The sequence below is a fragment of the Quercus suber genome, unplaced genomic scaffold, assembly GCF_002906115.3.
Source record: "Quercus suber isolate HL8 unplaced genomic scaffold, Cork oak 2.0 scaffold_171, whole genome shotgun sequence".
Classification (NCBI taxonomy): domain Eukaryota; kingdom Viridiplantae; phylum Streptophyta; class Magnoliopsida; order Fagales; family Fagaceae; genus Quercus; species Quercus suber.
In genome coordinates this window covers 178,246-193,785 of record NW_027069631.1, presented here as the reverse complement: position 1 = coordinate 193,785, position 15,540 = coordinate 178,246, and the positions used below count along the sequence as shown (strand labels likewise).

General features: G+C 31.8%; 1 protein-coding gene and 1 pseudogene across 1 annotated transcript; one reads left to right on the top strand and one right to left on the bottom strand.

Moving 5' to 3' along the window:
- The first annotated feature begins 645 nt into the window (after window positions 1–645).
- On the top strand, window positions 646–4,022 carry LOC111998904 (F-box protein At3g62230-like; annotated as a pseudogene).
- A 2,403-nt stretch (window positions 4,023–6,425) lies between these two features.
- On the bottom strand, window positions 6,426–8,852 carry LOC111998924 (septum-promoting GTP-binding protein 1; the record flags this gene model as incomplete). The annotated part of the gene is given in 6 exon segments (XM_024031047.2): window positions 6,426–6,909; window positions 7,465–7,548; window positions 7,989–8,028; window positions 8,125–8,221; window positions 8,333–8,453; window positions 8,563–8,852. Coding segments are annotated over 6 exon segments (797 nt in total), but the record flags the coding sequence as incomplete, so codon positions are not given.
- Between the last annotated feature and the right edge of the window lie 6,688 nt (window positions 8,853–15,540).

Sequence of the window (15,540 nt, the reverse complement as noted above, 5' to 3'; positions counted from 1 at the left end):
GCCCACTATAATCCAAACGGTGCTACCATTGGTCTCTGGCTTTAACGATACAAATCCCTTCAAACCCTTCTTGCAAATTACTTCTTGGATATTATCTAAGAAACTCATCATCACCTATGAAGCACAAATGCGGCTGGGAGCCGCATCGAAGTCCGACGTGGCTGCCCGCATGTCGGTGCCGCATTTGAGCTTCCTTTTTTTTTTCTTTTTTTTTCCATGGATTCATGCCGACTTGGCTCGATTCGCGCTAAATCAAGCAGATTCAGCCAGAATCAAGCCGTATCAGCCGAATCAGATCGTATCAACCGGCGACCAAAATGGCCGAAACAAGCTGAAATCAGCCTTGAATCATGTCGGAACAGCCGAAATTGGCTTTGAATGAGGTCCAAACATCCTAAATCTATCATTCTTTAATTTTATTCTGAATATTTATTGCTTCTTTTGTGTTTTCTTTTTTGTTTTGTGTTTCTTGCATTCTTCTTTCTTTGTTTTGTGAATCAAAGCATAGTAATGTGTTTTTTAAGAATATTTTAATAGTAAAAATATATAGAAAATAAAAATATTTTTAATAATTTTTTAATCACCGCACCCTGCCATACCCGTACTTAACTTTTTTAAAAATTGCCGAGTCCCGCACCCGCACCCGCATCCGAATCCAGAAACACACCCGTGCTTCATAGATCATCACAGCAACCACACTGATCTCTCCATAGCCATGGCTAATAACTTGGACATGTTCAGAAAGTTGAGTGAGCATTTGATCCTGATCATCATCTCTTTCCTTCCCTTCAAAGAAGCCGTAAGGACTAGCGTTTTGTCCAAGCGTTGGCGTTACATATGGCATGAAACAAGGAACATTGAGTTTGATGAGAGAGCCTTTGTTGATGTTCGTGAATCTCAAGAAATGCAAGCCTCTCAAAGAAGGGGTTTCATGGATTTTGCACTACAACGGATCCAAAACTATCAAGGACGTCATATAGATAAGTTTCAACTGACGTTATCTAAGCCTGAAAATTTTAATGGGGATATACAACGTTGCATTTCATTTGCCATCATACATAATGTGAAAGGTTTAGGCCTTGATTTTTCTGACCCAACATGGGCAGAAGATAACCTTGATAATCATGCAGCGTTGTTTGATTTGCCATTAAATGTGTTTGGACAAATAGTTCTTGAATAATAAAGTTGTTCTCCTGCAATTTTCGTAACTCTGACTTCATGAACTTTACAGCACTGAAGCAAGTCTCTTTCGGTTGGCTTGAATTATCACTGAGTTTTATTAAAGCCTTGTTAAGGAATTGTCCCTTGCTAGAGTTTGAGTTTGAAGAAGTGTTGGAACTTGGATCATCTTGAAATCAGTGGACCAAATTTGAGGCTGAAATGTTTTGTTGCGGATAACTGTTCTCTAATTTCCAATGAGATTGTCATTGAAGCACCAAATTTAAGGTTCTTCAAATATTCTGGGACAATTCCTCATTTTGAATTTCAAATACACCCAGCCCATATGGAAGAAGCAGATCTAAGCTTTGGGATGGAGTTGGATTATGATGAATCTATAGGATATGATCTCTATAAACTCCTACAACTTTATCCAATCAAGGTTTTGACTATTTGCAGCTTTATGCTTCAGGTTTGATCTCTTTACATAAATTAATATATATTATTGAACAGTAATATGCAGTTATATTCAAATTTTTTATAATTATCTCAAATTATCTATTCTTTTAAGCATATGATGTATACCTGGTGTATAGTAGGAGTACTTCAAATGTATCTCTCTAGGGCATCATGAATTTGACTCGGTATTCTTTTGATTTTGATTTTGTGAGAAAACTAATGTTCATTTTTTTGGCATCTCTATATATGTAGTCTACTATCAACTTGTTCTTTCAATATATGCAAATAAAACAATTGGAATTACACATCTATTTCCATTGCTTGAACATCTGTATATCTTACTTAAGTCTTTAACTAGAAGCCCTTTGTTTGTTCATTTGGTAGCCTCCGGTATTTTATTTGCAAGTAATTGCACAGAGGTGGGTTAACCCTTTTCAGGTGAAATTGTTGCATAAACCCTAACCTCATAGAGATTATTTCGTATTCTTGCAATAGGCAATAAAAGAAAATGAAGAAGAAAAAAGTGAGGAGGGAAAGGAAAAGTGAAATGTGATGAATAAAATACAAGAACATCACTCAAAGTCGTATCATACTTGAAAGTTCAAAATATTACAAAAGGAAGGTTAGCTAGATTTAAGGGAAATAATAAATTTTACAAAGGCACTCTTTTCCTTGTTGATAATTCAATAGTTATGGGAGTGGGGTTTGACCACTAGACATGTTTATTGAAAATACTTTGAATTGTCTGTTGAGTTCCAAGTATCATGGTATAGAAAGACACTAAAGAAAAAGGAATATGAGAGAGAGAGAGAGAACAAAAATGATCATGTGCCCTAAAATAAAGATAATAATTGCAAAAGTTACAATTTAGTACGTGGCAATCAATTTTTAGCTAGGTTTTTAAAACTAAACTGGCGAAAATGGAAAGTCTCAAGAAACGAAAAAACATCTCCCTTAAAAAGTAACTCATGGATCCATAAGTGGTTTTTTGAATGCTATTGAAAGAAAAGGAGAAACCATCTCTAAAGTTATTATTGATCAAATTTCAAATTTCCTAGAACACTACAACTCACAATATAAACATTCAATAAATCTTAGGGCCGCTAGGAGATCCTTACAAAACCCTAGAAAATCCTAATTCGTATTAAGCATGATTAAGCTAGAATATAGGAAAAATGGACAAAAAAGAAAATTTTGAGAAAATTACATAATCAAATTATATGGACTTTGGGAAATGTTTGAGAACAAATGTGACCAAATTACGACTTTTAAATTAACAACCGTAAAAAAATAAAAAAATTAAAAATAAAAAATAAAAAAAAACCTAAAATGATCATAAATAACAAATTTGACTAATTGAAAGCTTAACCAAACGAGTTTGCGTGAAATACAATACATGTCTTCATGTCGTAAGGCGAAGAGTTTCAAATCTTGTGATCCAGCGATTCCTTTTATTTCACCAAATTTCACATGATTTTATTATTTGCTACAATAATTTCTAGTACTACTTTTTGAATTTCTTGCATATTGTTTTCACGATATCTCTATTTAGCAAAATTTTGTTCTTTCGTTTCTACATCAATCATAAACAAAATAAAAATGGTATAGCTACTATGGAACATAGTATTTCAACTTGTTCACATGGTAGAGGCTTATGTTAAATAGTGTGGAGGCTGAGTTTCTACGAAAACTGCTAAAGCAAAAGCAGAAGGTAACAACAATGTGAAAGTTGATTAACTAACAACGCTTTTCCGTATGTGCGTTTACTACAGCTTATTCCCCATGGAGATGAACCACTGCGGATGGAGTATGACATGAACATAAGACACTTGATATTGAAGACTTCTATGCATCCATATGAATTCTTCGGAATCGTATTCTTCCTTAACAGCTCTCCTTATCTGGAGACACCTACATTGGATATAGGCCCGGGAAGAATTTTTTATGTGAGTATCAATAAGAATGTTCAAATATATGCACGACATACATATTTTTCACCTCGAACTTAAATCTTGACGTATAATATTCCTTTGTTTTAGGATTACTCCTCTCCAGTCGAGGGCGAAAACCTTGACAGGTTCTGGCTTGAGCGCTCCATCAGATACACATGTGTCGTCAAAAGTCTTAAGGTTGTGGAGGTAAAAGGCTTTTAGGGGACATTGGATGAACTGTGCTTGCTAGGCCACTTGATTATCTATGGCAAGGTCTTGCAACACACGTATGTTCCTGTTTCAAAGGAAGAGGATGGTAATGGTGGAAATGAGAACTTATACCCAGCAAGAGCTAATGGGATGCTGGCATTCCCAAGACTCAACTCTGCAAATATCAATCAATTAAATCACAGTAAGTACTACGGACAACATTACATAACTTCTGACATGGCTTATTATGATTTGTGCATATAAAAAGTGGTGTTAATGACAAATACATGTGAAAGTGATGTTGTTTCAACCCTAACAAATTATGTTAACAATTGTAAAAAATGTTGTGTCCATGTTATATATTTCTCATTAAATTCAGATTATACTATGTTGCTACTATTGGCTATTAATATTTAAATGAACAGCTCTTAGTTTATATAGCATATGTGGAACTCGAATGAACTAAGATATTGATGTGATGTATATGCAAGTAAACTGCTGTGAAACTTATCAATTATGTTGCTTTTAAGCCATTGTGAGATTGTGATATTTTATATATATACAATTTGGTTGCTTTAGTTTATTTGGCCAACTTTAATTATATGAATAACGGGAACCTTTTCCTCTCCATGTTTTTTTTTTCGCATTCTGTGTGAGCATTTGTATATTTGTTCATGGATGCACGCATTACAAGTAGGATTTTTTGATGCATGTACAGATTGTTGTACAGGTGCTATATGAGTATATGACCAGGTTGCGTTATCATGAATGTGTTGGTTCTTGAATTTTCAATTACAGCTTTATGAAATGAAATATAGAAGGTAACTGAACCTACCATGTTCAATTCCCATTGAGAGTGGAAATTGACTAATAGATACTTTCAAAAGGATGTTGCTGTGTTTTAAATTTTGCACGTCTTTAAAGTGCAGTGGACACTTCTCTACCGTCAAATTATGACATTAAAGTCTAGCTTTTACAAATATTGTCCTTTATTTTTTGTGGCAGAAAATCATAGTTGTGTTCTTCCATTCTAAATGCTTGCACCTCCCAGCATAGTCATACTTATGTGCTAAATAGAATATATATATATAAAATAAAAACATGAAAATAAATTTTGAAAATTATTGTCTCATACTTTCGATGTTAGTACTCCATACACTGGACATTATTATTTTGAAAAATGTGGATTCTTTATGTCAACACTTAGTAAAATAGTATTTGGTTATTTGGTGTGTATAAAGTGTGGACAATAGGAGTGTGAGACAATCCTACCTAATAAATTTTTATATGTCATGTTGTGGAATGTAAACTTACTATGGTGTTAGTATATACATATGCTTTATATGACTCAAGTATCTATCCTATATGTTTTACTGTATATGTATTTTAGTTATGACCCTTACTATGCCATGAATCAAGATATATCCAGTATCTTTAATTCAAGCACAGTCAATGGCCTTTATAAGTCAGACATTATGTATGTACATATATATATATATATAGGATTCTTGTAATATATCATTTAGAATAATAAATATCTAACCATTAATTAAGGGTTTGTGTGTGTGTGTGTGTGTGTGGATGTTGTTCATCAAGTTCAAACCTTATAATCCTTGCTTCCGCCCTCATCTTCTCTTTCTAATTTTTCCCCCTTTTGTTTTGACATGGCATCATAGCCATTATGTGGACTTCAAAAGGGTTCAAGTAGTACCTAGGTCCACCACTGCTTAGCTCAATCACTATTGACCATCGTTTAGGATACTTAGAATCATTGACCATCATTTGGACACTATTGTTGATTAATGTCTCAACATCTTTTATAACTACTTCTCTCCGAGTATGGCACTTTTGGACTTAAGTTTTCGCATAGGTTTCGATTTTTTAGGGTCTATTTTCCCATTTGAGACTCTTAAGTCACACTAATTGGTGTATCACTTTTTTTTGGGGTTCAATTTATGTGAAATACGCCAACTCACACATTTGTTTCACCATGACATATTCCTCTGCTAATATTCTCCAAGCCACTAGTGTAGCGTCATTCTCTTACCATAGAAGCCACTTTTAGGTCAGCGGTACAACCATTTTCTAGTCATTGATTGACATTTTTTGTTGCCATGACTAGTATTTTGCTAGTTCATTTCACAATATGCTCAATCTAATTGCATCCAATCCGCAAATTCTTGGTTATGTTTTTCTCCATGAAAATACAATTCCAAACTCAAGAATCCACCTTGGGTAGTTTGAAGAGGAATATTAGTATACTCACATGTTCATATATCTTAATGCATTTGCCCTTTATTTCTATGTATGTGCGCGTATCTTAGTTATGGCCCCTTACTATACTTTGAATCAAGGTATATCAATGATCTTTGAATAAGTTATAATCAATGGCCCATATAAGTTAACGATTATGTGTGTATATGTTATTTTAGTTTTTTGTAATATTCACCTTTGTATAGTAAAAATGTAGTCACTAATGGTTTTCTCTTGTAAATGTAAGCCATTAGTTGAACCACAAAACCCTTACTTTCTCTCTCTTCTCTCAATAATCTTTTATTTTCTTCCTTTATTTTAACACTTAGATTTGATTCATGTGCCATTAGAAGATGCCCCTCTACCAACTACCAAGGATAAGGCAAAATGTGAAACAAGTTGACAGGTAGAAAAGAGAGATCTAATTAGTAGTCTGATCTTTGTATTTCTTTGCTTGTTAAAAAGTACTACTACAACCAGTAACATAATGTTTTCTCAGACATAGAGAATTATCACCTATATCTGCCAGTAAGGAGAAAAAATCTATCACCATCCTCCTTTTCATAATAAAAATTAAAAAAACAAAAAACAAACAAAAAAAGACAAATAGGTGGTCAGCCCTAGAGAGTGGAGACAATCTGCTTGGATTTAACACATTTTATTTCTTTTTTTTTTTTTTTTTTTGGCTTGTTGATCAGCTATGTACAGACATGGGTCAGTGCAAAAATACACCTTAGAAATCGATGATGGGCTCCCCAAGAGTCAAATTTCTCTCTACCGTCCACGGCAGGTTAAAGAGCTTGGCCATAATGAATTTGAAAATCTTGTTCACATTGATGTTGTGGGTTGCACTTGAGAAGAAAAGTGTCGCCTTCATTGCTCTTGCATATGCCCTGGCCTGTAAGCATATATGTGTGTACACACAAATATTAAATCATCAATATCATAAATATATAATCTTTGATAGAAAGCTACCTATAATTAATCTTTAAACAAAGTTAATTCTTTGCTTAAATTCTGACACGACTTTAGAAATCATGGGGCCCTCCCTAACGCGGAGAGAGAAATAGGGTTTGGCAAATGTCAAATTTCCAATTCTCAAAGATTGACAAAGGGAGACTTTTAAGTCTTCACCTATTTTCCTAGAACATTCTTGGACGTGGAATATGGGTTTAACATTATCACATATTATCTGCAATAATGTTAAAGCTACTGCAGTGTTTAGCCAACATTAATTTACTAATTATTCCTTTCTTATTCAAGAAGATTAACTAAAGGACTTACTTTACTTTTTTTGCTTTTTTAACTTTTTAATCAAGTGCATATATATTTTTTTTAATGTAACTTATCAAAACCCCATTTGTTAAATTGGGTTGGACTTGGATCCCACTTTAGAAAAGATATCCAAAATAAACTATCTAATGAAACAATTTTGTGGGAAATATTTAATTACCTGTGTCACAATTGTCCATTGCAAATCCGGGGGAAGCCTTACAAAATCATCAAATTTTGTTCCTATTATTATGGGAATTGCAGTCTGCACACAAAAAAGAAAAGAAAAGAAAATTAGATATAAATTCATCCAATACATAACAGTGCTCAATCATGAACTTTGGGGCTCCACTAACTCTAAAAGACAACTAAAGGAATCATAGGCACTGATTTTGCAGGCCACAGGTATCAGCTTTGAAATCAAAGTTCTTTTGTGGGGAGAATCATTTTCACATTTATATAATGACAGAAAAACTATTGTATCTTATTTCATGTCTTTTTCTCTTTCCTCAATAGGCAATTTATTTTCAAAATGTCAATTATTAATGGCATATAGAAGAAATATAAGTCTCATTAACATTAATGGAGTAGTCACTATAGTCCTTGCTATTTCAACAACCTTTTCAATTTGTAAAACTGACATATACATCAATATTAAATAACTGATATTAACTACTAATGCAGAATTAATGTTTTCTTACATACCTGATTCCATTTTCTTGATTCATTATACCATCCAATAACACTGCAAATGAACAAAAACACAAGCTTCTACTAATATTAGTATAATTATTGAGATTTATTTTTCATTTAAAAGAATAAGAAAAATTATAAAGCATACCTATTTAGTGTAGTCCGGCTAGTAAGATCAAACATAAACAAAATTGCTACTGCATCTTTACAAGCCATTGGAACATGGTCCAGTGATCTGTGGTCACCTACATCCAAATATATATACCAAAAAATTATATTACTTGAAGTTATAAAATATGACTATATAATCACCAAAAACAAAATCAAAACAAGATTAGTAAAATTAATTAACATACCTCCCACATCCCATATTTCCAATGAAATCCGGGCACCTTGTACGGATAAAGTTTTATCCATCAAATTTAATCCTGCCATCTCCAAGTTTCTCTTTTCCTGCTCATCTCCCACATACTTGATCTTCAAAAAAATAAATATAATTATTAAAAAAAACCATATTAGGTGGAGTAAATCATGTTTTGAAGCTAAAATTTCATGAAGCTAATCACTAAATACTAAATCTACTTACCAAAAAACTAGTTTTACCAATCTGGCAATCACCCAACAAGCTGATTTTCAAGTTTACCAAATCCGAATCCAAGTCATGCCCACTACATGTGGTACTGGCTTGTTCATCCAATCCCAAACCCGCCTCTACGGCCTCCGGCGGCAGCGCGTAAGAACCCCGGCTGGACAACCGCCGGTACTGAGTCGACTTCCCTATTGAACAAACTATAATTCTATCCCAAATGAATCGAAAAAATTGCCTAATGAACGAGACCCTTTCTACTATTCTCCACCGGATATTGACATGAACAACTATCTCTCTCAGGGAAAAAAACAAGGGCTCTCTCTCTCTCTCTCTCTCTCTCTCTCTCTCTCTCTATATATATATATATATATATATATGATTTAAAGTAGAATACTTTCATTTGTGATGAATAACAATTCAGTTGATATAAATTATACTATATAATATAAGAGCATTATCATGTGCATATGGCTATTTTAGCTACACCCGTTCAAATTCAGCTTTAGCCTAAAATGTTTTAGCAATTGTGAACAGTATTTATAACAACTACTTTAGCAAGTTTGTATTTATTTATTTTATTCATTTTTCTTCTTAGTTTTCTCTCATCTCCTCTCTGACTCTCTCATTCTTTTTTTTTTTTTTTTATTATTGATTGTGTAGTTTATATTATTTTATTGTGTTGTATGTAAAAAAAAAAAAAAAATTGGATGTTAGGTGTATTGTTAAATGAATTGGTAAAATAGATAAAATAGTATTTTATAGTATAAATAAATATTTTTTTTAGAAACCTGAATGTAAATACTCTAAGAGATAGGTAAACTTTATATATATATATATATATATTATCCCACCAAACCAAAACAAAAATGGGACTATTATTTTCCCTCTAATTAAGATGGTTGAGGGGATCATCAATAGTAGTTCTACTTCTAAGTAGGCATGATTAATGTAACTCCTTTTACTATTTGAGAAATCAATATTTGAGGGTGTAGCCGGTGGGAATAATATTTAAGTATTACTATAAAAACCTATTTCCATAAAGCAAAGGCCCTTACACTAATTAATGGGTGCACCTAATGAATACTAGTACTAACATTTCATAAAGTGTGAAGAGGGACAGAACAACAGCAATAGTATAGAGGTTGATATAACATCACATATTATAAGAGGGTTAATGGGGCCGGTAAAGAACAAAGAAAATACCAAACTGGTTGGTTGAAGATAAAGATCCATCTCTTACCAAATCAATGAAAGAAATTTTAAACAAATATTTTTTATTTATTTTACTCATATTCTTTATTGAAAAGGAAAAAAAAAGGGTGAGGGGGGAATGTGTAATTGTGTTAGCTAGTGCTTACAGCTTTGGCCTTTTAAATCCAAAAGGGTTAAAATTCTCTTGATCTAGATCCACCAATCAACTGTGAGACCATTCTGTGATAATGTTCATTTCATCATTAATCATGCCATAGATTAACTATTTAACGTGGGAGATATTATCAAAATCCCATTTCATCCCATCAATTAATAAATATTCAATTTTTGAAACGTCGGAAGTCAGAAGATTTAGAAACTAGAAACTCCAATATTCTTAGCACTGTAATGGGATCTTTAATCCTTATATCAATTATTGAAGGTAGAAATGAAACTTACAAATTCTTTCCGAATGAAGATTTGTATTAGCTTTTTTCATCGATTTATTTTGTTTATTAGTAAAAATAAAGGTATGACTTGAAAAAACCAAAAAGCATTAAAAGGCTTAAATTCCTTCCTGCGACGAAAATAAGAAAAATCAACCAGCCCAAAAACTCAAAAATCATCTGTAGGGTGTATGAGCTTTTTGCCTTTTTGCCTTTTTTTTTTTTTTTTTTTTTTTTTTAGCAAATAGTTAAATTTTTATCTTTAAAAAAAATTATAAGCTAATTTATAATGCTATGACATACATTTAACATTAAGTTATTAAAAAAATATATTTTTTTTTAATAAACGCAATACAAATAAACTATCGAAAATCATGGAATACTAAATAGACTAACAAATTTAGGAAACTATAGTATTTTATATGCCTCTCTGAAAAGACATGCAAATAAAAAAAAAATGCTTGACTATATAGTTAATTTCATAAACGCAATACAAATAAACTATCGAAAATCATGGAATACCAAATAGACTAACAAATTTAGGAAACTATAGTGTTTTATATGCCTCTCTGAAAAGACATGCAAATAAAAAAAATTAAAAAAATTCTTGAATATATAGTTGCAAAGAATTTCATTGCATAGCATCTCTTTCCCATACAAAAAGACTTCGCACCATACATGATTCCTGCCTATTATAAAACTTATATTCTTTGGGGCTTCTTATCTAGACCACATCACAAAGATGCTTGGTCTGTGTGCATGTCGACAAAGTTTTATCACTTTAAAAAAGCTTATATATAAACATCTTTCACCACTTCAACACGCATGTGAAATTCCCAAACAACCCTTCTATAGGAAATGACCAAAACACCCCCTCACCCCATATATCCAAAAAAAATAAAATAAAATAAACTTTCATACCTTGTCCCAAAACAAACCACTTTACGAAGAAACCCAAGAAGCCGGCAAGTTGGACTGTATTGGAAATCCGCAAATATTAAAAATACCGGTCAACCGCCCCCCTATAAACACAGTAACCTCCCCATCAGCTTTGTTAGTTCAAACAACATAGTACCACATTTACAACAACACTAGAATACACAAATAAAAAACAATGAGAGAACAAGAAGGTACCTACAATCTTCATGGCCAAGTTTATTCACGGTGCAGCTAGAAAGATGACACGCTTTGTCGAAAANTCTCTCTCTCTCTCTCTCTCTCTCTCTCTCTCTCTCTATATATATATATATATATGATTTAAAGTAGAATACTTTCATTTGTGATGAATAACAATTCAGTTGATATAAATTATACTATATAATATAAGAGCATTATCATGTGCATATGGCTATTTTAGCTACACCCGTTCAAATTCAGCTTTAGCCTAAAATGTTTTAGCAATTGTGAACAGTATTTATAACAACTACTTTAGCAAGTTTGTATTTATTTATTTTATTCATTTTTCTTCTTAGTTTTCTCTCATCTCCTCTCTGACTCTCTCATTCTTTTTTTTTTTTTTTATTATTGATTGTGTAGTTTATATTATTTTATTGTGTTGTATGTAAAAAAAAAAAAAAAAATTGGATGTTAGGTGTATTGTTAAATGAATTGGTAAAATAGATAAAATAGTATTTTATAGTATAAATAAATATTTTTTTTAGAAACCTGAATGTAAATACTCTAAGAGATAGGTAAACTTTATATAATATATATATATATATTATCCCACCAAACCAAAACAAAAATGGGACTATTATTTTCCCTCTAATTAAGATGGTTGAGGGGATCATCAATAGTAGTTCTACTTCTAAGTAGGCATGATTAATGTAACTCCTTTTACTATTTGAGAAATCAATATTTGAGGGTGTAGCCGGTGGGAATAATATTTAAGTATTACTATTAAAAACCTATTTCCATAAAGCAAAGGCCCTTACACTAATTAATGGGTGCACCTAATGAATACTAGTACTAACATTTCATAAAGTGTGAAGAGGGACAGAACAACAGCAATAGTATAGAGGTTGATATAACATCACATATTATAAGAGGGTTAATGGGGCCGGTAAAGAAAACAAGAAAATACCAACTGGTTGGTTGAAGATAAAGATCCATCTCTTACCAAATCAATGAAAGAAATTTTAAACAAATATTTTTTATTTATTTTACTCATATTCTTTATTGAAAAGGAAAAAAAAAGGGTGAGGGGGGAATGTGTAATTGTGTTAGCTAGTGCTTACAGCTTTGGCCTTTTAAATCCAAAAGGGTTAAAATTCTCTTGATCTAGATCCACCAATCAACTGTGAGACCATTCTGTGATAATGTTCATTTCATCATTAATCATGCCATAGATTAACTATTTAACGTGGGAGATATTATCAAAATCCCATTTCATCCCATCAATTAATAAATATTCAATTTTTGAAACGGTCGGAAGTCAGAAGATTTAGAAACTAGAAACTCCAATATTCTTAGCACTGTAATGGGATCTTTAATCCTTATATCAATTATTGAAGGTAGAAATGAAACTTACAAATTCTTTCCGAATGAAGATTTGTATTAGCTTTTTTCATCGATTTATTTTGTTTATTAGTAAAAATAAAGGTATGACTTGAAAAAACCAAAAAGCATTAAAAGGCTTAAATTCCTTCCTGCGACGAAAATAAGAAAAATCAACCAGCCCAAAAACTCAAAAATCATCTGTAGGGTGTATGAGCTTTGCCTTTTTGCCTTTTTTTTTTTTTTTTTTTTTTTTTTAGCAAATAGTTAAATTTTTATCTTTAAAAAAAAATTATAAGCTAATTTATAATGCTATTAACATTAACATTTAATATATTAAAGCTATATTCGAAAATATAATATAAATAGACTAACAAATGGAAACTATATATTTTATATTATCTTCTGACATTAAAAAATGCTTGACTATATAGTTAATTTCATAAACGCAATACAAATAAACTATCGAAAATCATGGAATACCAAATAGACTAACAAATTTAGGAAACTATAGTGTTTTATATGCCTCTCTGAAAAGACATGCAAATAAAAAAAATTAAAAAAATTCTTGAATATATAGTTGCAAAGAATTTCATTGCATAGCATCTCTTTCCCATACAAAAAGACTTCGCACCATACATGATTCCTGCCTATTAAAAACTTATATTCTTTGGGGCTTCTTATCTAGACCACATCACAAAGATGCTTGGTCTGTGTGCATGTCGACAAAGTTTTATCACTTTAAAAAAGCTTATATATAAACATCTTTCACCACTTCAACACGCATGTGAAATTCCCAAACAACCCTTCTATAGGAAATGACCAAAACACCCCCTCACCCAGAGAGAGAGAGAGAGAGAGCCCTTTGTTTTTTTCCCTTGAGAGAGATAGGCAGATAGCATGCATAGAAATTAGAAACACCTTCCCTTCCCTTTAAAATTGAAAAAGATTAGTCCACATCTGTCTTTGTTTATTCAATCACATTCAAGGTGTATTAAAAAAAAGTCACATATCTTAAATCAGTACTTGCATACATAATTTTTTTGATTAGTAGAAAAAAAAAATCTAAAAACACATACTTTGTCACAACTAATTAATACACATGTCAAGTGGTGATTGAATTAATTTTCATAACCACCAACAATGGACTTATGTGTAATTAACATTATCTGTTCACACATTAATTAATATGAAAATTATGTCAAAGTGCGTACGAAAGTATGTTTGTCCATACAATAACTCATTAATAATTTATAATCAGGGTTTACCACCCCTTATTGAATTGAACACTTTAACCCCCATTGGTTTGGTGTTTTGTATTTGGTGGAAAAGGACCCCCCATATATGGGCAAGGTCCAATGGGACATCTGGAATAAAATTCCACCTAACTCATCATTTTCATATTCCAGTTTGTTTGCTCTGTGGGTAATCTGCTGGGTAGGTATATGAATACTGAAAAAGGCATTTCCAAACTGCAATGATTAAAGAATATAGGGAACTTAATCTTATCAAGTTATACATAATTATGATTGTGCTTTTTAATCAACAGTTTGGTTAAGAATTTTCTATTGGAACACATTAAATAAGTATCAGTAGGTATAGTCCTTCAACATGTTGATGATAAAATGGTTTTCAATTTTTTCGTGTCAGACATTGATTTGTTGACACATCAAAAGAGGGTGAAAAGCTTAAGAAATTCAATGATGGTGGCACAAGCACAAGCACAAGGCATGCAATTGCGTGATGGTTCCTCTTCCCTAAGAAAGTTTTGAGTCAGACTGTGCCATGCGTCAATTTTGAATGGCTTCAAAATGGTTGAATAGTAAAGCTTTTCTTTTCTGCTTGGTTGGTTGGTTGGTTTTGAAGTAGTTTCAAAGGATTTTTTTTTATCTTCATTGTTTTATAAAATACTTAATTATCTAATAAGTATTTTATAACTGATTTTTATATTGTTGGTCATTACATGTGATTTTTATATTTATCTATATATATTTTTTATTATAAATATATATCACTAAACTTTTTTTTTTTAATACAAGATAGAAATTCTACTCTAACCTAATTTGAGGCTTCGTTTAGGAGTTCATAAGGAAATAAAATGGAATAGAATAGAATGATTATTGAGATATTTCATGATTGTAATTTGCATAGTGTTAATGATTTGTATGAACTTTGTATCTGTTACTTGTAAGTTTTGTATATAGAAGTAAACTACAATTGCATAGCTGTAGGATAGAATAAATGGTCATGAAACGACTGTCGTTTATAGTCTACAGATAGGTCAGTTAGTTACAAAGCTTATTACACGTGTACAGCAGTCATTGGATGCTTAGTTAGTTATTTTTCTGTTTCTCCCTTTCTTGCCTCTGTTCTCACTATATAAAGAACAGAGTATGCTAAGCTTAATATACGGAATTCATTTCATACAAGTTCAGTGTTATTCAATTCCTTTCTCTCTCAATCTGTTTACACTCCTCCATTGATGAACCTTCGGAGCTTGTGTAAAATCAACATGGTATCAGAGCACGAACTAGTTCAGAGATCATCTCATTCTGGTATTCTCTGATTCTTCATAGTTCAATTGTGTTTTCTTCTTGATTTTTAGTGCTTTTTTAGATCAACTAGAAATTTGTCTCATTATTTCTGTTGATTCTTGCATTAAAATCATCATCACCTAGGTCTTGATTTCATTAATCTGTTGGAATCTTGATCTTCATTCTTCGGTTCATAATTGAAATTGAAATCTTCAAGTTTTAGGGTTTCATTTTTCCTTCTTCGAATTTAGAGTCTCTTCATTCTTATCTCATTCACAGAATCCATTTCTTGCTTCTTGAAAGATTCT